The sequence below is a fragment of the Platalea leucorodia genome, assembly GCF_965183815.1.
Source record: "Platalea leucorodia genome assembly, chromosome: 5".
Taxonomy (NCBI): domain Eukaryota; kingdom Metazoa; phylum Chordata; class Aves; order Pelecaniformes; family Threskiornithidae; genus Platalea; species Platalea leucorodia.
The window spans coordinates 83,339,170-83,360,980 of NC_138827.1; the positions used below are offsets into that span (position 1 = coordinate 83,339,170).

General features: G+C 35.6%; 1 protein-coding gene across 2 annotated transcripts in view; it reads right to left on the reverse strand.

The window, feature by feature from the left end:
- Positions 1 to 2,652: 2,652 nt before the first annotated feature.
- The window catches only part of PSMD14 (proteasome 26S subunit, non-ATPase 14), a 49,242-nt gene continuing 30,083 nt past the window's right edge, over positions 2,653 to 21,811 (reverse strand). For both annotated transcript variants that reach the window (XM_082311540.1, XM_082311541.1), the window contains 5 exons: positions 12,516 to 12,623; positions 9,079 to 9,153; positions 6,621 to 6,746; positions 5,246 to 5,308; positions 2,653 to 3,077 (listed from right to left, as the gene is read on the reverse strand). In XM_082311540.1, the coding sequence (XP_082167666.1) occupies positions 2,979 to 3,077; positions 5,246 to 5,308; positions 6,621 to 6,746; positions 9,079 to 9,153; positions 12,516 to 12,623 (471 nt within the window). In that variant the 3' untranslated portion in view covers positions 2,653 to 2,978. The remainder of the gene's footprint in view (positions 3,078 to 5,245; positions 5,309 to 6,620; positions 6,747 to 9,078; positions 9,154 to 12,515; positions 12,624 to 21,811) is intronic.

Consider the following 21,811-nt stretch of genomic DNA (forward strand, 5'->3'; position numbering starts at 1 on the left):
GCTGATACTTAATGCAGCCTGGATGATCGCATAATAAACCCAAGACCAGCTATAATCGTCTGAAGCCAGGCTGAAACTTTGCTAACTCACATCTAGAGAAGACTAGAACCGGGCTGACTTGTCAGAATGCGTATTTCAACGCTCTCAAATCCCTCGGCCATTCAGTTTTCCTGTTGCTTAACCGTGAGCTAGTTCGGCTATTTGGGCTTTCACAGAAGCCGTCACGCACACACTCTCTGCAAGGAAATTATTCTAATAAAATAATTTATGAAGCAAAACGCAAGCAGTTCACTGTTTTACTCGCAGCTGGGTGATACAGCGCGTGCAACTTTCCATACTAGACCTTCTCCTTTTAGTGCTAAGAAAATAGTTTTATTAATATCAGTTCTAACTAATGTTTCCGACCGTTGTTTCACCAGTGTGCTCACCCTTCCCTTTCCCTGCTTGAAACCGGGAGAAAGGTAATGGACTTCTATAGGCAGGAGCTGGGTCGAAACACAGATAAACCCTGGGAAACGCTGCCCTGAATTATGGAGCTACACCCATATAGATGCAGAGCCGCAATGAATTCAGTGGTATACTGCCAATCACATGGAAGTGCTAATATATGCCAAAAATCTTCAGTGCACAACTCCTAAACTGGTATAATAGGGGGATATGCAATGGCAGGTGGTGTTACAGAGTCGTCATAGAAAGAAGGAGAGAGGTTTGCTAATACAATATGCCCGTCCTTCGTGCTGACAGGTGACGAGGGGTCAAGCTGCTAATGAAGGTCTGCTCCATTGCGGCTGGAAGCTCAGAAGGTGGCTGCTTGCAAACCTCTTTCTTCCTCCAAGATGGTATACGGGCTGCTGCTTTTCAGGTTACTGCATTCACACATTCTTCCAAATCCTCTGTGTAGCTCCTAAAGCACTGGACAAAAATGAGGAAAGATGCCCCGAAAAACAGCCTTTTGATTATTCATGAAACATCTTAGTAAATGGAAAATTGTGCCTCCAAGTCAAACCGAGGAGCGGATAGAAAGCAGGGTACCACAGCACAAGCTCACGCTACGGGAGATCTGCATCTCCAACAGACTCCCTTCAGCCACCCTCTGCAAGAGGTACGTTTGTCAAAATTAATTTAGAATATGCGAGACTCACTGGTTTGTCTCCCTGCTTACACCGGCCTTTCACGCATGCATACACTGCAGCACTGCGATAGCTCCTCTCCTGTTCTGCAGTGCCATGTTACCCACGACCTGCCAAACTACGTCTCCCTCGTGGTGCTACACGTGCGCGTGGGAGTAGATAGCGGCAGGGATGCGGAGCCCCGCTGGCAGACAAGCCACGGGGCAGGTCCCCCGGTCAGCTCCTGCCCCATCTCCCCCTGGGGTGCGGCAGTGGACGCACACATCGGACAACGGCAAGGCCCGAACGCAGCCTTCCTCGAGGATACGCAGGTTCTTAGTGCGAATCGGCAGAAAGCACTTCCATTTAACTCTAAGCAGGCAAACGTGGTTTGGTATGTCTCCATTTTCCCAGTCTGATATTCTGCTGCCTACTGTGGGGGCAGAGGGAAGGCCAGAAGGAGGGCAGCTGCAAAAATCTGCATGTTTCCCTCTGAAGTAAATGCATGCTAAAAATACTTTGAGAGCGAGTTATTCTAAAATAGTAAATCAAAAGGCCTAAATAAGAAATTCCAAAACAAAAGAAAACCCTTTGAATGGTAATAAGTAAATAGAAAATTACTGGGCACAAAGTGGAAAATAAGACAATTTTATGGGCTGTTTCTTTGCTATGCAAGTAAGAAGTCAAATCACTTTAAAAAATCATCTTCAACACAAAAAGATGTATCTAGTTTTAAAATATTTGCCTGCCACAACTGTTGCCGTTTATTTTTTTTTTAAATCCCGTAAACAAAATATTGTGAGTGACACACAAAGAGAACACTTCTGCCCAGACAAAAGAATCAAATCAGCCTAAGTACGATCCAACACTTAAAAAACAAACAAACAAACAACCCCAACCTGCCCCTAGCCCAAACCTAAAGTCACTCCCCAAACCCAGTTATTTGGCTTTGCCTGCTGAAAACCAAGCAGCCAACCCACCTGCCTTCCTGGGAGTGTTTCCCTCTCTACTCAGTGGAAATGGTTTTAAATGTCATACTCCAGTTGGGACTCTTTCCATATATTTATATATATGGACAACTCGTGTACGTTCGCTTTCGCAGGAGGGAGGGTTCATATAACCTAGAACAGCCTCTATCACTTTAACGTTTATTCTCAGAATACTGCTATTTATGACACCACTTGTGAGAGTTGTGTGATTCAGTTATCAGCATAACTGAATTCATTTTCTTAAGGTCAGTTGTCTTCTGTGGATATTAGGGTTTGAATAATATTGAAACGGAGCTGGCAGGGGAATTTTCAGCATTTTGGTTTTTGTACATACTCAGAATTCAGTGCTACTACAATTGAATTTTTTTTTTTTTTAATCTCAATGAGAATATCTGGCAATCAAGGGGAGCCAAATTTCATTAGAGGATTTTTGCTGTCCTAGCAATTAATATCTCAGTAGTTTTACAGTGGGTAGAAACGAACCTTTACCAACACTTCTCCTACACCGTTAATTCCCGCCATCCTTTCTCAAAAAAGGCCTTCCAGAACTTAAGACAGGTTTGTAAATGTATTTTTATTATGTTGCAGCAATCAAAATATATATGTACTACTGATTTTTCCCCCAAATATTAAATGAAAACGTAATACACTTTTGCCCACATTGTGTTCTTGAATGCTTTGGAATCTGTAAAGACCCTGACATAAAGAAACTGAAGCAACTGCACAATTAGAGACTGAAAGGTGTTATAGTGCTGCACTTATATTGCAAATGAAGTCAGATGTCTCTGTTTAATCAAATACAGCCTCAACAGTCTCCGTCTTGTGAGTATTAGAAACAATAAACAAATATACACAGAAAGCATCACAAACAGTAAATCGGTTATTTAAATACAACTGTATCCAACATAGCAGCTAAACACTGGACAATGTTTGAGGTCATCAGCACATCCACATGCTCTTCTAAATGACGTTTGGGGTCCTGAAATACAAAGGATGCCATGAGAGAAATGACCGAAACACATCTCTGAAGGATTGCATTTACATCAGGTCTATTTAGGACGATTGTGAGTTAAGGAACACAGGCCAGTAACGCTCCTAAATTTTCCATTCTAACAAGACCTAGGCAAATGACTGAATTTCCATGAATAAGATTGTATTAGTCCATACCGTCACTCAGGTAAGTTGAGGATAGGTTTAGGAAGTAAATTTCTATCCAGCATCTGAAGAGTAACCATGACAGCTGCGAGTTTTAAGGACAACACACAATATGTGGAATTTACTATGGAGCTCACCAAGGCCAATATTTTAATCTTAGTTCTGGAACATTGCAATTTGTTTTCAGATCTTTGTACAAATGTGTGTTCTAATCCTGTAAAGACTCAAGCATGATCTAACACGGTCTTTGAATAGTAAGACCCACAAAAAAATAAAAAAAAAAAAAATGCACAATGCTATGTTCAAATGTTCTGAAAAATTGAATGTTCAGCCTGAGCAGCGTTCTGAAAATACACATCCCCACACACTATTACTCAATTGATGTGGGCATTTGTGGGCATCTGCATAGAACAATAAGATTATTTCTGGTTGAAAACCATACTTCTGCACTTCAGATTCGGAATTGAGATTAAGCAATTAATCTCCAAATGCTGCAAAATTATCAGGCACATTTAAAAAACATCTCTAAGCTTCATTGTAGTATTATTGTAGCATTCTTGTGTGTAAAGAAATTAAAATATGGAAGACAATAATGTGTGGGAATTTTAACTTAAAAAAAAAAATTATTGTCAAAATCTAATGAACCCATCTAAGTTTACATAAAAGTCTACTAGAAAACCCGTGTAAGCTGTCCTTCTTAAATAACTCATTTTCAAATATCATACAGTTCTCCAATATTCTCTCTGTTCCTAGCAAATTATGCAACCTAATAACATAATATCCCTATGGTGAGCAGCTGTTTGTTTACAAAGCTTTTTATGTAAGTTGCATAAAAAGCCCACATGGAAATTACTTAACTGAACCATTTTGTAATTTAAAGAAAACTTAATAATTTTATCAGGAAAAAAATTATTTTATTTTTAAAGAACTGCATCAAAATAGATTTTTTTTTTCACGTATGCGTAATGATTTAAACAACTAGTGAAGCTCAAGTTCTGTTTGAGATGACATCATAACCCTTAAAATACAACCCTTCTTACAGGTTTTGTTTTATATACATATATTTATGTATGTGTAGGTGTGCATAAACTCCATTGTTCTGAATGCTACAGAAATACACGAGTGACTGAACAATAGTGCAGATGTGTTATGACATAGCTGCTAGAAGCTGACACATAAGAGCAATCCAGAATCCTTTAAATTCTTCTACTGCTACTAGCAATACAATAAATACTGGTTCTTTAAGGACACACTGGATATTTTTAAAGCTATTTCTTGTTTCCATTGCCCTTCTTGAATTTGAACACAACCTCTTACAAACTTGTTTTGCTCTCCTCCACACTTCCTCAACCTTTATGTTGAAATCAAATGTAGAAATAGTTTTCTGTCGCATCTTCTACAGAGACATTATATCCTGACATTGCAAAGGGACAGAATGAATTGAGTGGGTGTTTTCAGGTTCAGCTATGGTCCTAAACTGTTTTCCTTCAACAGCAATACAAAGCAACGCAGCTTACTTGCATACGTGTGTATTGGAGCTAAGCACTGACAGTGTGTTCGTGAACTGAGGACAGGGGTGAGCTGGTTCTTTAGCCATTATACTGTATAAACAACACTCCCACCTTTTTTCAAGTATTACTATTTTTTAAAAATCTCCACAGGTTTGGCCTCTCTGACACAGACTTGGATATCTTTATGCTTCTTCTTGGAAAGAAGTTTAAAAAAAAAAAAGAAAATACCAAATCTCAACACTGCTCCTCAGCATGTAATACAAACGCATGTAGAACACGACTTGCAGATATTCTGCTGATTACCTACAGTCAAAAGCCTTATTCCTTACACAACAATCTTCAACAAAAATAAATTCATTATTTGGAGCATTGAGAATATCTTGCACGTAGAACTAAAATCACCTACACACATGTAAAAAAATTAATATTTAGAATGAACGAAGCATATCATTCCACCTCACTCTAATTCATCACACCTCACCTGCTTGCCAACATTTTTTATTGCCAGCTGTTCAGGTGTCATCTTATCTTCTTCTTCAACAGCCTGTGAAAGAAACACAGAAAAGGTCAGTGTTTCAGATTTCATTTACTTTTTCCCCAAGCCACAAGATTCTCAAAATATAATTCTCTTTCTAAAAAAAAAAAAAAAAAAAAAAAAAAAAAAAATCAAACGGCAACACATTTCAGAAAGTCAAAAGGAAAGGTACTTCAGCTTTTCAGCAGACGTGGTTTTAATTACTAAGTGTTAGTGCAAAAGATCAAGGCAAATACTCATGAATGGTTTTATTGTCAGATATTCACAAAACTGTTTTTAAGCAAAAATCTTAAATGAGCGGTATCAATAGTTAAAGATAGTTGAAGATAGCTAAGCTAGTAAAGCAGAACCAAAAATAACATTGCCTACGTTGTTTCAACTACTGGAGGTTTGTTCTCAATAATTTTTTATACTGTTTAAAATCACTTATTTTAATACATTTTTATAATGTTCTGTTGCTTTCAAACACAGTGTCTTTATAAAGTAAATCCACTAACTTAACTAGTGAATGTAATATTGAATTTTGTTTTTAAGGACTTCTGAGAAGTTAAAAAAATAGCACTCGTCAAGAATGACTGACATACTTACTACTCATAGAGTGCTTGTTGAGATACAGTATTTATAAAAAATGTTTCTAAGTGTAAGTCCCAGTATTAAAACAGTACAAATAACTGTGATTCCTCTTTCTTACAACACCAATAATCATTTCTTTATTGAAAAAGAACACTGAATTGGGCTCTAGAATGTGTTCTAAATACTTATTATCTATCTACTGGAATGATACAGATAAATAACCTTTTTTCTGCTATATTGGCCGAGTAGTCCTTGACTGAAGGAATGAAGAATATAATCAACTGCTTATTTTGACCTACAGGAATCTTATACTCTCTTCACTAAGTAAAAATACAAAATTGATGGGATTACTCACATTTCAAAGCAAAACATGTAATGAAACGTTTTCCTAGTTCAGGGCAAAAAGTCAGGTGGCAAAGCCTCAAGAGCTAATAGGCAACTTCACATAGAAATGATACATAGTTGATGAATAAGAAACAGTCTCCACAAGGGCATTAAAGCCACACTTGTGCCTAATTTAACCAAATCCCACAAAGCTCTTTGCTGAAAACAGATTATACAAATCAAATAACCACCACAGTCCAAAAGAGTTCCTGCAACAACTGTTTTGTTCTTACAGTCTAGTCCTTTACAAGTCACTCTCAATAAAGCTTGTGATAATCGACTTCTTACTTCTGAAATTAAGTAATAAATTTCTTCACTTCATAAACACAGCTACAGTTATACTGTCATTATGGGATATTAATACCTTGTTATAATTCTTAGCTAATTCTAACATCTCCTTCACTACTGTTTCATTGAGTTTGCAATGTTCACTGTAGTCCTGAAGTGTCAAACCTTCCATCCAACTCTTCTTATGCAAATTTAGCAACATCTGCAAAACAAAACTTCTTTAGAGCATCCATCGTAAAATACATTCATAATACAATGAAAAACTCTTTGACAAAAAAGCAATTTATAAGAGTATGAATGTAATTAAAAATTATTGAACTTACAACGTTTAAATACAGGAAATACAATAACCAACTACTCTGCTAGAGCAGACAATAGATTTAGCATAAGTTTTTAAAGATCAAACGTCCTGAACCCTAAATATGAAAATGAGGCATGGAAACCAGGGTCGCATTTACTCTGACAGGAATACTTAGGTTTTTCTTTTGCAATTTTGTATTTGTGCTGTAGGTTGAGAACGCACAATTGCATTGTAGGAGAGCTAACAGAAAGGCGGATATTTTAGCTGTCAAATAAGGAATAGTTGAAGCTTCTGGCCTCCGACAAAGTTGAAAAATATTTTAATGCTTGGATTAAATGTATGAAGCAGTTATTTAGGCTTCACTGATTATCCTGAACTGTATGCAAGCGATGGAGTGAACTTCAAAAGCAACCAAAGCATGACTTGTGTGTGTTTGTCCTCCTACAAAGTAAACAGCCCTAAAAACAACATGATAAAGCAATGCAGAGTTTTGATGGTGATAAACTCGGGGACTATTAGAAATACATGAAATATTTTACTTGACATTCTGATGTCATTCTTGAAAGAGTGAAGGAATAGCTACAAAGGCAATTTCCCGATTTTCATGAATAAAGAAAGCGTATTTTGTGGATCTTCTGCACACTTGAGGTCTGTAGGGAAGACCCTTTCAGCAAACAGTTTCAGCTTGCCTTCAATTTGCGAACATTTACTACAGACATCTTTGAGAACCCGTAAGCCCCGTAACTGCTATCACCTGAATAAAACTGCCTGTTTCATCCTATGTACAGCTTCCAAAGAAACCTGGCTTTGGAACATATGAACTGAGTTGAAAGTTTGTGTCATAATTAGTATTAACAAGATCTTAGTTACTGACAGAAGGAGTTGTAGGCAAACTGCATATGGACAGTTTAGCTAGGCTATCTGGATTTTAAAATTATGGTTCGGTGTGATGGGCTCCTCAGCCAATACATGAAGCATGTACTCTTCTTACTACAGATGGAGATAACAGATCACCATCATCACGAGGGGGGTTTGAAATATATATGAAACTGCTTTATGAAAGATGTGTCGGGATAGTTGCTGCCTCATAGATTGAAGTTTCCCTAACTCGGTCAAGATTGTTTTCCTACTTGCAAAGGTAATAACTTATATATGTAAAGCCATTAAAGAAAATACATACTTGGAACTTCAGAAAAGACTGGATTGGCCACACCATTGTATTTGAATGGAAACAATAACCTCCGGAAGCTTCACGGACGTTTCCTGAGAGGGCTGGTTCTGTTGAATCAGTTACTCTTTTCAGTAACAGTGAGGCCTTGAAAGTCTGATACTGTCCTAAAAAGGGTAACGCACTCCACAAGTTCTTTTCAACTCCCTGATTTGCATGCATATTCTGCCATTATTAAAAATTGGGGTTTTTTATTACTTCTAGCCCTCTAAAAGTCAAAGTTAAGTGAGAAAACTATTCTGACTATTTCATCATAAGCTCCAACTCTGAGATCAATTTATAACCCTGACAAGGCCATGAACATACAAAGGCATAACTGAGGACAGAATCTGGCTTTTCAAGAATTAACTTCTGTAGATGATAAATAAGCTTTTTTCTTTTTTCTGTTTGTTTTCCTGGTTGAGACTGTCAAGCTAGATTTTACTTGGAACTGAAGAAGTTTGATACAAAAGTAACTGACAATACTTGTTGTCAGTACCTGTACAGTATTTTTTCTGTTAATGCAGGACATCACTACTTCCTGGTATTCAGTGAAGTCTTGGGGAGCTCCATTCATACCAACTGGAAGCACCTTCTGTCAAAGCGATTATAGCCAATAAAAACGTGAGATTCCTTGGTTATAGAATTCTGTTTTGGAAAATACGGCCTTCTAGCTTCAGGAATTCCAGCCTGTGAAAACCTAAGGCAGCTAGTATGTCTTTCAGCTTCATCACTGAAAACTTGAAACTTTGCACAAACCAAGTGCAGAGAACAGCATGAGGACTTTCCATAAAACATGTAAACAAAAATATTGTCAAACAATTTATATGAATATTAGAATGTGGTTTTGGAAGGTTTCATCATCATGACTACACATCTAAGTGCTTCCTGGAAGAGAAGCCATCTACTCCAGGAGAGTTAAAACAACTACTGAAAGTATCAGCAGTTGAAACCAGAATATTGCCACAAATTTTACATGGTTTGTATAGTGTTCTTTGTCCTCTGAATAAAAGCGTAAACAATTACCTTCTGTTCTAGTTCATTCTTCCTGTAGTTGATGGTGATGGAATAGTAATGTCTGTTTAGTCCATGAATTAGTGCCTGTAAAATTCAGGGAAAAGTTTGCATAAAAATTATCCACCGTTGAAATGAAGAAATATTAGAAGGGAAGAGTCCATTTAAATACAGCCATTTTCAAACATCACTTAAATAAGAGAAAAACCACAAAGAAACAAATACACAGAGACTACAAGTAGGTTTCAAGTAAATATACCTGTCCCTATTTCTCTTTCAGTGTTCGTTAAACTGACAGTTATACATTCTATTTCTAAACCATGGATTTTTTCACACAGTAACAACTATCACAGGAAAAAGCGGTAACTGCCTGCAAACATTTGACCGATACATATGCACAAACATATTTCTCTCAAATCTTTCCTCTCTCAATAAATTCGGTTATCACTTCTATTAAAATATAAGGCCCTTTCTGTGATAAACAGAAGAATGTTGGCTATCTAGTTATTTACAACCACTGCCAACACGCCCAAGTTCATTCTCTAAGGTACAATACAAAGAGAGAGTAGCTGAAGCAGTGATTAAACATGTCAGGTATTGGTTAGACTATGTGCATTGAATTAACCTTGGATATTAAAGCTAATTTTCTTTTTTAACTTTAAATGAAGAAAAGCCTTTCTCACTATAATTATGCCCTTTGCAAGTTTGTCCTTAAACTTATACGTCACAATCTGACCAACTGAGATTAGGTTAAGTGACACCTATATGCACGTATCTTCTATTTTGCTCATGTGCATTATATATTTTTTTTCACATTTATGACTTAAGGGTGAGTCGGATTAATATTTGGGGGGTGGGGGAGGTTAAGAAAATTCTATGATAAATCCTCATCACAACTAAAATTGTCTATTTTTCAAATAAAATTTTACATATGAAGTATACATTTAGAAAGGAGATATGAAAAATCACTCATAAAATATGCAGAATTAGTGGTAAATATTTCTTATGTTTCAATCATTCCACATATTTATGTTTAAATATATTCTTTAGAGCTATACAGAATGAATGTGTATTTGCATCTTATGCAACTTAATATTTCAGCATTCCAAAATTATCTGTATGAAAGCTGAAAATGTTCTCATACATATATTTTAAACAGATTTCTTTTGCAAACACATATACAAAGATACAAAACTACTTGAATGGTTACATTTATGAGAAACAGCAGTTACAGATAACCATTACTTGTGCCACTTATTATAATTAAAATTGTAAAATACAGTTTTTATCATCAATAAAGTAATTTATGGTTGAAGCTATTAGTAATAAGTAGTTTCCACTGCCATTTTCTTATCCCACTCAAAATGACTGCATGAGGTTTTGGGGTCTGTGTTTAAACTCAGTTGTAGGTATTTACGGAGTTTTCTAAAGCTCCTAAAATTTGACAAACATCTTTGTCTTACCCCACTATCTTCTCTCTTTCCTCTCCCCTTCCAAAATCACTCTTTTAAAGAGTGGACAAATGTAAACGGTAAACAACTGTTCCACTTCAAACCTGAACAGTAGTTGTAGTTTAGCCACTGCAACAGGTTAAATTACCCATAAAACACTTGAAAGCAAAGCTTGTTCTTCATGTGTTTTGTTTCAAATGGAAACCTTCATTCCAACAAGCATTACAAATTAGATACACAAACGGCAAGTAAAAAAGCTATTGATAAGGGAACACAAGAAAAAAAACACAAAAAAGGAATGGAGTCAAGCAACGTACTATTCTTATTCCTGAGATATTAAGGAATGTCTTAAAATCGCTGCTTCTAGCCCACATCAAGTCAATATTAAATTTGCTGCGGACCTCAACTGGGTCAGAATTTTATTCACGACCTTAGAATAAAAGCAAAACAACACTGCAAGAGCCCTTGCAGTTTTAAGAACAGAGTATCATTTTAAACTATGATTTTTAGCTTAACAGTGACATTTGCAACAGCTCACTGCCAACTTGCAAAAAACCAACACAAACAAGAAATACCCACTCTAACAGCAGAAACCCAAAACTCCCATGGCCAAAATATGCCATGCTGTAGTGACAGTGATCTTAAAATAATGAAGCTGGACAATACTACGGGGGTTTACAAGGGAGGTCATTACACACGGTCTAGAAAAGCCCTGAAACATGCAAGCATGGGCTTGCCTATATCCGGTCAAGAGTATTAGCTGCTTATTTCGTACTCATTATAGTTTGCAGTTTTTACCAATTCAAAAATCAAAAGTGAAAAACAACCACCTCCTGAAGCAGACACTCTTTAATTGTCTGATTTTTTTGGCTAGCATTTTTATAAATAGTAAAGGGTTTCAATGCATTAGTAATAAAAAACAACTGATCTTTTGAAAAACAGGGGTATGGTGATCTAGTAACTCCCAAAGAACGGCTCTCTTACCGCAGAAGTTTAGCCCTTATTTCAGTTCTACTATGACTACTGTACAGCCTTTTTCTTGGATGTTTATCTAGCAAATATTACTTTCATTGTTCAAGTAACGGATCAAAAGAGCAGGAATTAGGCTTCATGGTTGCAAGTACATATGCCTTTTAGAATGCATAGTAAGGGAAAAAAGTTTTCTGGAGAGAAAAAAGGAAAAAACATTGAGGCAGAAGAAAGACACAGATAAAAGCATTAATCACTCCAGAGGATACTTGTTTCAGGACAGAAGCTATTTCTCAAAATAAAGGTTTGTTTCATTGAAGACCAACATTTTTGTCTTACTAGTGAAAGTCAACTTCAGAAATCAAACTTTGAACATTTACCTTTCACAAATGCTCACAAAGAAATATAAGACAACATACTCAAAAGAAACATTACAGTTGAAGGCAATCAAACATGCTATTTATCCATTGAATCTCCTGCACCACTACTTTTTCAGCAAATTACTGCATGATATAAAAATCGGAGATTAATTATTTAAGACACAATACAAGGTTAAATCGAAATTACGTATTAAGCAAGAACCTATATAAGCATACAGTAGAAAGACAATATTATTAATGAAGAGGAAACTTTGTCCATAATTTGCTTCAGAATAATTTATCTTTAAGAAAGCTGAGATGTTAATAAGCAGGAGTTTTTAAATTGCGGTACTGAAAACAGTACCTATCTTGCATCACATGGCATGACATCAATTGTCACTTTTAAAAGTCTGCATTTCCATAAATCTGTACTTTAACCTTTGCAGTATATACTTACACATGCATTCACACTTAGGTAGGTAATTTACAGCTCAATTTTAAACCCTTCACATATATAACTCCATTGATGAATCATATCAGTTATAAATGAGTGCAGAAAAATGCCATAGAGAGAAAAATAAACAATTTGTGGCTTACTGTTTTTAGGTACCTTTCCCTGAAATTGTTGAATAAATCTTGCAATTTACAGGACTATCAACACTGGGTTTACCTGGATAGATGGCTTGTTTAAGTGACCCAGATTTGAAGTTGTTTGTCTTGGTTCATGTCCCAAGACCATCATATTAGCATTGATCAATCTGAAGGCATCAATAACAACCTGTAAAAACAAGATGTCAAGTCAATTCTTTTTAGAAAATGCAACTAATAGTGCCAAGCAACAGTGGACAAGGCACAACCAACTCTCATCTGTTTTTGGCCTTTATCCAGAAAATCATTTAATTATAATATTAATAAAAAAGAGCCTCCTGCTGGCTATGCTATCAGCACACTACACTACCTTGTATTGTAAGGTGACACCAATTATTACCTTTTCCATGGAGCTGTACATTTTATATACATGATATCATCATATAACATTGAATTTTTATGTACGCTTACTCTAAGCTTCAAAGGTATGCATATGTTTGTCACCTAAATCTTATCCAATCAAAATGAATGACAGAGAGAGACTAAAACTGAAAGTGAGCACAAGCTAAGGGACTGAGTCTAAAGCCCAGTCCTGTCACATCAATTATACTACCACAATACTTGAAATGACAACAAAATTATAGCCAGCAAGGAACTTGCCCCATGTATTCCCTTCTAGTCAGATGCTTTTTACTTCTTGTGACTACGAAAGGGTCTATAAACTGTCTGATGGATTAAAAAGTCCTTGTCAGTGTCATGCTCAGGAGTAAAAAATAGAGTAAAAGAAAACCAAGGTCATTTATGATTTAAAGGTACACGGTAGGTAGTATTCAGTGCTATTTCATTGCAAATAAAGTAAAACCAGCACTGATTTTGATCCTGTCCTGTGCTGAATTTGTCTATGAAAATCTTTGGAAACAGGATTTCATGGCCCCATACAATAAAACCCACACCCCTATCCAACACCCATGTGAGGTGAAACAGAACTGAGGACATACCAACAATACACTCAAACCCACTCTTACTGGCTACTCGCCATTACAGATGCGTAATTGCAAGATAAGATTTCTCATTTAGGCCCCAGTCTTTTAACTGGACCGGTGCACGTACAGCCTCGTACATCCACAGAAACAGTACCAGGCATACTTTGCAGGCACCTTGTCTGCATATGTGTGAAGAGTTATTCTAGTTCATTAAACGAAATAGTTTAAATCTCCTTTTAACAGCTTTCCTACAATCATTTTTATTCTCTTCCTCTCCGTACTATGGGTTGGACAACAACAGATGCAATTATATGGCCGGTTTGATATTTTGAGGAATTAGACCTGAACCAAATCTTTTATGTTGAATAAATAAAAAAATCTACCACTGTCACTGAAAGTCTGCAGAGAAAGCGACACAGTCTCCCACCTTGTTCTAGCATTTTCCTCTCCATTTACACAAATATTATAACTAACTACATATATAATTTATTAGGAGTACAATACAAATATGGAAGTCATTCATGTAGAAATAAAAGTAATTGGCAAGTATTTATAACAAAAAAAAAATCAAAGTGTAAACTGAAAAAGCCTACTAATTTATCACCTGTTGTATTTTCTTTTGAGACCCAACTATTTCAGTCATGTTGAGTGACTCAGTGCCACTAAGGGCTATTGCCTGGACCCTCAGCTGACTGGCCAGATCCAACTGCATATGTCATGTCTTAAAACTGCATGCAGAAAATGTACAAGAAAAATCTTCTTTATTAAAAATGTTAGGTTGTGACCCAATTAAAGTGAGTGAACAGTGACAATTTTTTCTGAACAGTAATAAAGCCAAAACACAATTCAGATTTAACGTGTAGCAGAAGCATGCCATCTGATACTAGTGCTACGAAAAAGGAATTACTTTTAAAAAAACTTAATACTCAAAAAGATGTGAAACAGTTTCTATATATCTAGACATTCTTTGTGGTAACATACAAAATAACTGTATTTTTTCCTTTTTTATCACTATCAGATTTTTCTCTATCTCAAAACACGTGTGACAAGCTTTTGTATATATCTCTCTGTGTTCCATTCTAACCAGATGCTCTAATTTATGAACAGCTGGAAATGCCCAACCATAACAAACAGGCAGTATAAATTAAAAAGTCAAGCAACGCAAAAAAATTCCACACCACAGGTTCTCCAGAGACTAGCTGGATAAGGAGAAAAAAAACCCCAAGCAAGTAAAAATTTACCCTGAGGAGCAAGAAAACATGAACTTGGCAGTATGCTATAATCACAAGGAGCTGCTTTATAAGTTACTAACAGCCATGCTTCTGGATTTGCGTTTAACTGAGAACTTCACTAGACAATGTTGAGCTTATCCAAGAACGAAGGGCATTGTCTAGCATGGATTTGTTTTGGGACCTGAGTTGTGTAAAATAAAAAGAAAACCCAAAATAAAAAAACTGATTAAACTTCATTGTGATAATAAATTCAAAATTTCAGTTGGTGTTCTCAAGGTTATGTTTGGATAAATTTCACATCAAAATATGAGAACTAGCTGCTAAAATATTTCTGAGTGATACTGATTATTACTCTAGCATCTTAATTCTGCCCCAAAGTAATTTTAGTTCTGTTTCAGGTACTACCTGTGTGGGAAAGGACTGCCCACTCTATCTGTCCTCCTGAAGGAATGAAATGCAAGTATTTCCCAAGTAGAACAAATATCAATCTAACAGAAAGTGGTATGAAATATTAAAATCACAAATATTAAGCTTTAAAAAGGGATAAAATTGCAATTTCTACAATCTCAGAGGGGTACAAAAAGTACATGTGTGAATGATATTTCTTGTCTCAGTTGCACTGTGACGACCAATGGTAACTAAATACTTTAACTACACTAAGATTAAAGGAATTTGCTGCTATCACTATAGCAACCATCTTAAAGAAACTAACATGCTCAACAACCTGGAGGCTAAATTTAGACCTAATACGCAATAAAAACATAAATACAACAATAAATCCTACATATTCATTTCTATGAAATGTAATTGCCTTTTTCACAGCGAGCACAAATCAGTCCCATCTTTAGAGGATTATATCAAAATAAATAGACTCATTAATGTCCAGTGTACTAATGAGCAATGGGTGAAGTAGGTGTTAATTATGCCACAGTAAGATTCAAGAAAAAAGCCCCGGTGAGCACTTGGAGGTGTGTACAAGCTGAAGTCTCCCCTCTACGTTTGTGCATTTTGAAGTACAGCATGATGCAATCAGGTGACAGCAACATGGTCACCCCGTATTCTATGATGGAAACTTTAGACACAGTATTTTGAACAAAGAACCTCTAAGGATTAATTAAAAGCAGCACAGAAACCCACTCAGTTACTTAGATTTTTGTTGTAAGCAGTCAGTATTTCTCATCCAAAAAATTTAAGCTTTCATTGTACTTAAATTACCTAATGCAGCGTGCACTGTTTTAGTAAAAACTACAGTTTCCAAGCTTCATGCTAAATTCCCTTTCTGCAAAGACATACAAAAGTTAAACAAAAGTCTATGCCACTGGGATATTTTCCAGAAATATGAAGATAGAATTTTTTTTTTTTTAAATGCACTTCCATAGTGCAACTCTTTCACCACTCTGACCATTTAATTTCCCTAGTACAAGTGTCTTCAGACTTTTCAGAGGTCATTTCAACAGCAGACAGCTTATAACAAAACCATTAGCAGTTTGGCTAGCTTAAGGAAACCTCTTACTTTCCTTTTTTGTTTATTATCACTGCATGAATCTGCAGCATATGAGAGTTTATAATTTCTCAGGCTTGTTAAATTCATGTTAAAGGTCTGTTTTCTTGTTGAATAAATTTTGTTCATATAATGCTGCCTATTTCATATACTGAGTCTTTAATAGCACCTTTGGTCTATGCGCAACTCACAGATCAAAACAGAGGACTAAAATAGGGGTTGATGATGCTATTTACATGTGTGATTCCTGCTGTCTTCTTGTTAGTAGCTTTAATATAATAGAAGACCTTGTCTGTTTTGTAATTAACACATCTTTACTGGAGAGATATTTGGAAGTGATTGCTGTGAATATACTGGTTAGTAAAATAAACACAATCACACACCACTTTCTGTTATCAGACAAATTTGTGAATTGTACACATTATACTCCAGATCAACAAACTGTGATATAACAGCCAAGTAGAAGACACATTTATATAACCCTTTATTTTTCTGAAAATATGTATTCAATCTGACCTTGCAAATATAATTAGCTTGTGGGATGTGTGGATTTCAGTACCATGGATGCTTTACTAATTGCAGCTCTTGGAAATAGATACTAAATATTTGGAAGCTGCCAATACAAAATAAAAACTGCATCTTTTTGTACATCTGTCTTAGCTTCAAAAAGCATAGTAATCTAAAAAACAATAACTATACAGCATTTTTTAAGCATTTCCCTGGGGTCAACAACCCACAGTAGAGCCCACATAATGTATTTTTAGAAAGAAAATTTACAATTATCTTCAGTGTACTTAATAAATTTGAGGATAGCTATAATTAATATGATTCATAGTTATTCACAATTTAAGACAAGCGCCGGACTCCTCAATTGTTAACTAGATAAAAATCTGGCCTTCTATAGTCTGCACAGTTATTAAAAATAATGGCTTGATTAAAATTTAGGATGCTTAGTAGCCAGACTTATTTTAGTCTTCTTCTGAGAGTGTGCATGCCATATACAAATTACCAGTTTTCTAAAACAGTCTTTGTAACTTTGTGGGGTATTTTTTTATCAAAGAAAAAATTTAGAGAATTTCAAGAGTACTTTACACACTTGATTCTATTAAACCCCTCCAATATCAAATCTACAAACAATATTGAAAGAAACAGTTCTGTTTTGCAAGATCCACTATATTTTAATGGTAATCTTCAGTTAGAAGTAAGTCAGCATTTTTTGTTTAAATTAAAAAAACTTCTAACATCAATATTTTTTCCAGTGAAGAATCTATGACATATGGTGACTATCTTTAAAAATGTATTGTGTCCTTGGAATTCAAATAGCGATGTATTGTTTATGCCATCTGTTTATGAACAAACATACCAGTGCTTAAAGACAACTCTGCAAAGGATATAATGTGGTTACGCCAGGTGTGGAAAAAGAAGTAATGTCCCATCTAAAATCTCTTTTATCACCTGCAACTGACCTGTTATCAACTGCTTGCTTTGTTTCTAGATCCTTTAAAAATGAAATGGAACATGTGACCTGAGAAGTGCAGCTCTGGTTTATGACCATCTCGTTATTTATGCTGCCATGCACTGTTAGACAACTACAAGTGAAGAACATCTTCTGTCCCCTGTAAGCCCACAACATAAAAAATTCAAAGAAACCTTACTTTTTATGCCATTTCCAATGAAAAGCACTAAGAACTGAAACTGACTCATGCCAAATGCATATCACTGAATTGCTGTGATTGTGAGTTTGAAGTTTGTAACGTGGAAATTATTTATAAAATGTCAATTTTAGCTCTGGAAAATATATTCCTAGGAGTATGTACATTTTCCTTCTCTGTCCTTAGAGAATTGCTTACTTGTGGTCAAATCCGCAGTACAACTTGAATATCCATACTGGGAGGGGAGAGAACTACAGTATAATACATTTATCTTGACAAGTAAGGGCATGCATCCATAACTCCCAAGTAGCAAAGCCACAAGTTTTAAAGCTATATGCCTTAATGAAGATAAATGGACTATTCTACATCCACCACAGCAAAAGGAAATTAAACATTTAATACTTTTCAACAAAAAGTAATCTTGGAACTTTTTTTGGTTTAAGGAAGGGCATGAACTGAAGTAACCTATGAAAATGGTTGAGTAGGTAAACGCACATCGCTTAATTAAATCACAGCAAGTCCAAAGGATGTTGCATAACAAATTTTAGAACACCAGCATTGATATTAACAGTTTTGGCAGCCCATTAAAAAATTAGGAAGTAAAATATGCAAAATATGTTAGTCCGAATATGTGCAACTACTATAAAAAATGCTGGTTTTCAAACCCAACAGTGGTATACTGGCAGTAATAAAACAGTTCAATACTTTGTAGCTTATGCCTAGGTGTAGAAAAACACATCCTGAACTGAGAACACCAAGTGGCCTACACTGTAGCGCAGATGCAATTCACCTCTTACAAATGCGATTCTTTGGGGAAAAGAGCATCAATCTTTATTGAATCAACAGTAATCAAACCTAGCACAAATGTATCTACTTCTTTATTCTCCAACTCAGACTCCTATCGAAACTAGGTTCTTGCCTACAGCAAATTAGGATGTTTCCGTCTCTGATATGCAGGTTACTGCACCAAATGCTCTGTTCAGTCAACGTTAAGAAATACCACAGTACTGTAAGAGTATCTAAACGTACCAGACATTGTACAAAATGTACAGAAATGTACCCTTGCAATTTCAACCAAAATTACACATTGTAAAGTTATCTTCTTTATTTTAGAATTTTTTCCTTTACATCAGAAAAGTGTGCAAGTCCAGTTCTAATAATGAAAGTTGTTCCAGGTATAAAAGATTCTGACATAAAATTGCAGGTATCACATGTTTTAAAATGTATTTTCTTGTAAAATACTGTCTGTATAATAATTCACAACAAACAGGCATGTCTCCAAAGCAGTAATGACAACATAGTCAATTTACTGGTTTGTTTAGTTGTTTTTAATTAATACTTTCAAGCCATACTCTAATGACTGTTGAATTCACTTGTGTCTAGGGAAGATTTACTAACGTAAAGGTTAAGACAAATGCATGAAGTAGGGAGGGAGAGTTGGGTATATAAAGAAAATCTTGTTAGGTGGCTCCAATCTATTTAAAGTTCTCACAAACTTAATTCTTAATGGGCTATTTTAAATTTCAAAGTTCAGGCATTACACTAGTCTCTCCACACATCTCATTTTAAGGATAGCTTTTTTTTTTTCCTGGCTTCTTAAAAAACAGTCACCATCTCCTCCAATCCCGTGGTTAATTCAAACAAACAAGGGAAAAGGATAGGTTCAAAGGAAAAAGAACAGCCTCTGGTAAAAGGCTGGAGGTCTGAAAACATGCAGTCTTTCAGAAAACTAGTGTAAGACTTACGTTCAGCTGAAGAAAATTCTTGAAGCTAGATGGTAATTCCAACATTCAGAAGAGTAATTGTTAAATCTCTGTCTGCTTTTGGTTTCACTCTTTTAGACTATCAACTAATTACCAAGTTATAAAACCATTCACATACATACTTGTCTTAGTAAGTTGGGAGGATTTGCCACACAAAAACTGTCTCAGAAAAGGAGCTCAGCTGCCTTTCCTCACATATGTCACCAAGCTGAGACAGTGTAGTATATAGAAAATTTAATCTAAACTGAAATGTAAAAGTAGCAGAAGAGATCAACACTATTTGCAAATGGCTATTGTTACGGTCAGCACTCAACAAAATGACCATCTATCACTCTGAAGAGTTAAAAACTGAAATCAGGTATTAACAAAACCATATAGCTCATATACATAACTAATTACATACAGGTTGTCACCTAGATTTAGAAGTACCAATGGGCAAAAAAAGAGGAAGAGGAGTGTTTATGGAAGAGGTCACCAGAATAGGTCATCTAGCAAATGAAAAACAAACCTCTGTTCTACCATATGATCTATTGGTTTCGCGGTGGCATTTTATCCTATGCCTACATAAATTTTGTCCATTTTGAAAAAAATGGATGAAGTCTCATTAGCACAATAAGAACTGAAAACATGCTGGAATACTACAAAATTTCAAAGTATAGTATTTGAGCCACCACACTTTTATGATAGGCGTAGAATGCCATATCATTCTAAACAGAGATTTGAATATTTAAAGATATTATTTTTCTTTGTTAACAGCTCAAAAGGACTTTGCGATCTTCACCTTGATTAAGATGACCTCGGCTTTGGACAGACACAATTTTGCTATGGACCTCCAGTAGCAACTCAGCTAAACTCTCTTCTCCTCAGCTCTTTATTTGTATAAGGATAAACCCAGCATCTTTCTTTCTCTCTCTCTCTCTCTCTCTCTCTCTCCAGAGAATAGCTATTTTAGGACAAATAATACTTTTTTTAAAAAAACCCAACCATACAGAATAACTGTCCCTCTTTGGGACTTCTAGTAGCATGATAAGAATAATTTTTTTTCACACTTTAAAAATGAGTAAAAGAACAAATGATAAAGTTCATCACATTTGTTACTCCTTTTAGAGTAAAATTCTAAAGATCTCATAAATTGAACACAAGAAAGCAATTTACAACTTCCACTGAAAACAAACTGCTTGAACAAAATGGTTTTAGACTACAGCCCACATTCTGGCTACTTTTTGAAGTATTAAACCTTCCAATTCCAGAAGACGTTACTCAGACCACAGAACAAGGTTCTTCAATGATGTATGTGACAGAAGACAGTAAAAAACTGAAATGAGGAGCTGCTGACTGTACACGAGGGAAAAAAAATTGCAAGAATAATAAAGTATTGGAACAGGTTTTCCCATGAGGCTGTTGCATCTCAAGACTCAAGTGGACAAAACCCCAAGCGAGCTGGTCTGAACTCAACGTTGACTCTGTGCTCTGCACAAAGTTGGACTAGATGATCTCCTGAGATCATTTACAACTGGAATTATTTCGATTTATCTGGCTACCCAAAGGTACATGTTTTTTTCTCCTTGTACCCTCTGAATGAGATTACGATAAGGATAAAACACCATAGCAAAAACCTCTTTTGTGAAAGTGGCAGGATATGGTTTAAGCACAAGATTAAGATGCATAGCATACTTGTTTTTATCTGTCAGGAGGTGATTAACATGCAAAGTAGAATTTATAAAAAGTTATCGCAAAGGCAAGTCTTTTCCTCAGCAAACAATTAAAAAAAATATTTTTACCATAAACCAACAGATCTTCCTTACAAATACTTCTGACAGTGCCTTGCTAGGAAAAATTATGCTATAACAGACATGAAATTTTGCTGTATGAATAAAAGGTTTTGCTACATATCCTACTAAACACCAGAAGCACCAGCAAACTTCTCGGACGTATGAAATGGACTTCTGACAATTTTGGATATTTTATCGATCCTTATGCCAGCAATTATTAATCAAGGAAAACCAAGGAACTGCCTCAGAAAAACAAACCATTTTAAATGGTGACTTTTTTCTAATAAAGATTTAAAGTTTAAACTTTAAAACAGTTCAAAAAAGAAAACACCACTTTTGTCTTAATTTAACATATATGAGTGCAACACAGTAAGTTAATGCTTGTGGAGTTAAAGATACTATGTTACAATGGGTTTAATGTAGCTATATTTTCCTTAAGAGGTGAAGAACAGCTGCTAAGTTAAGGCCCAAAAAT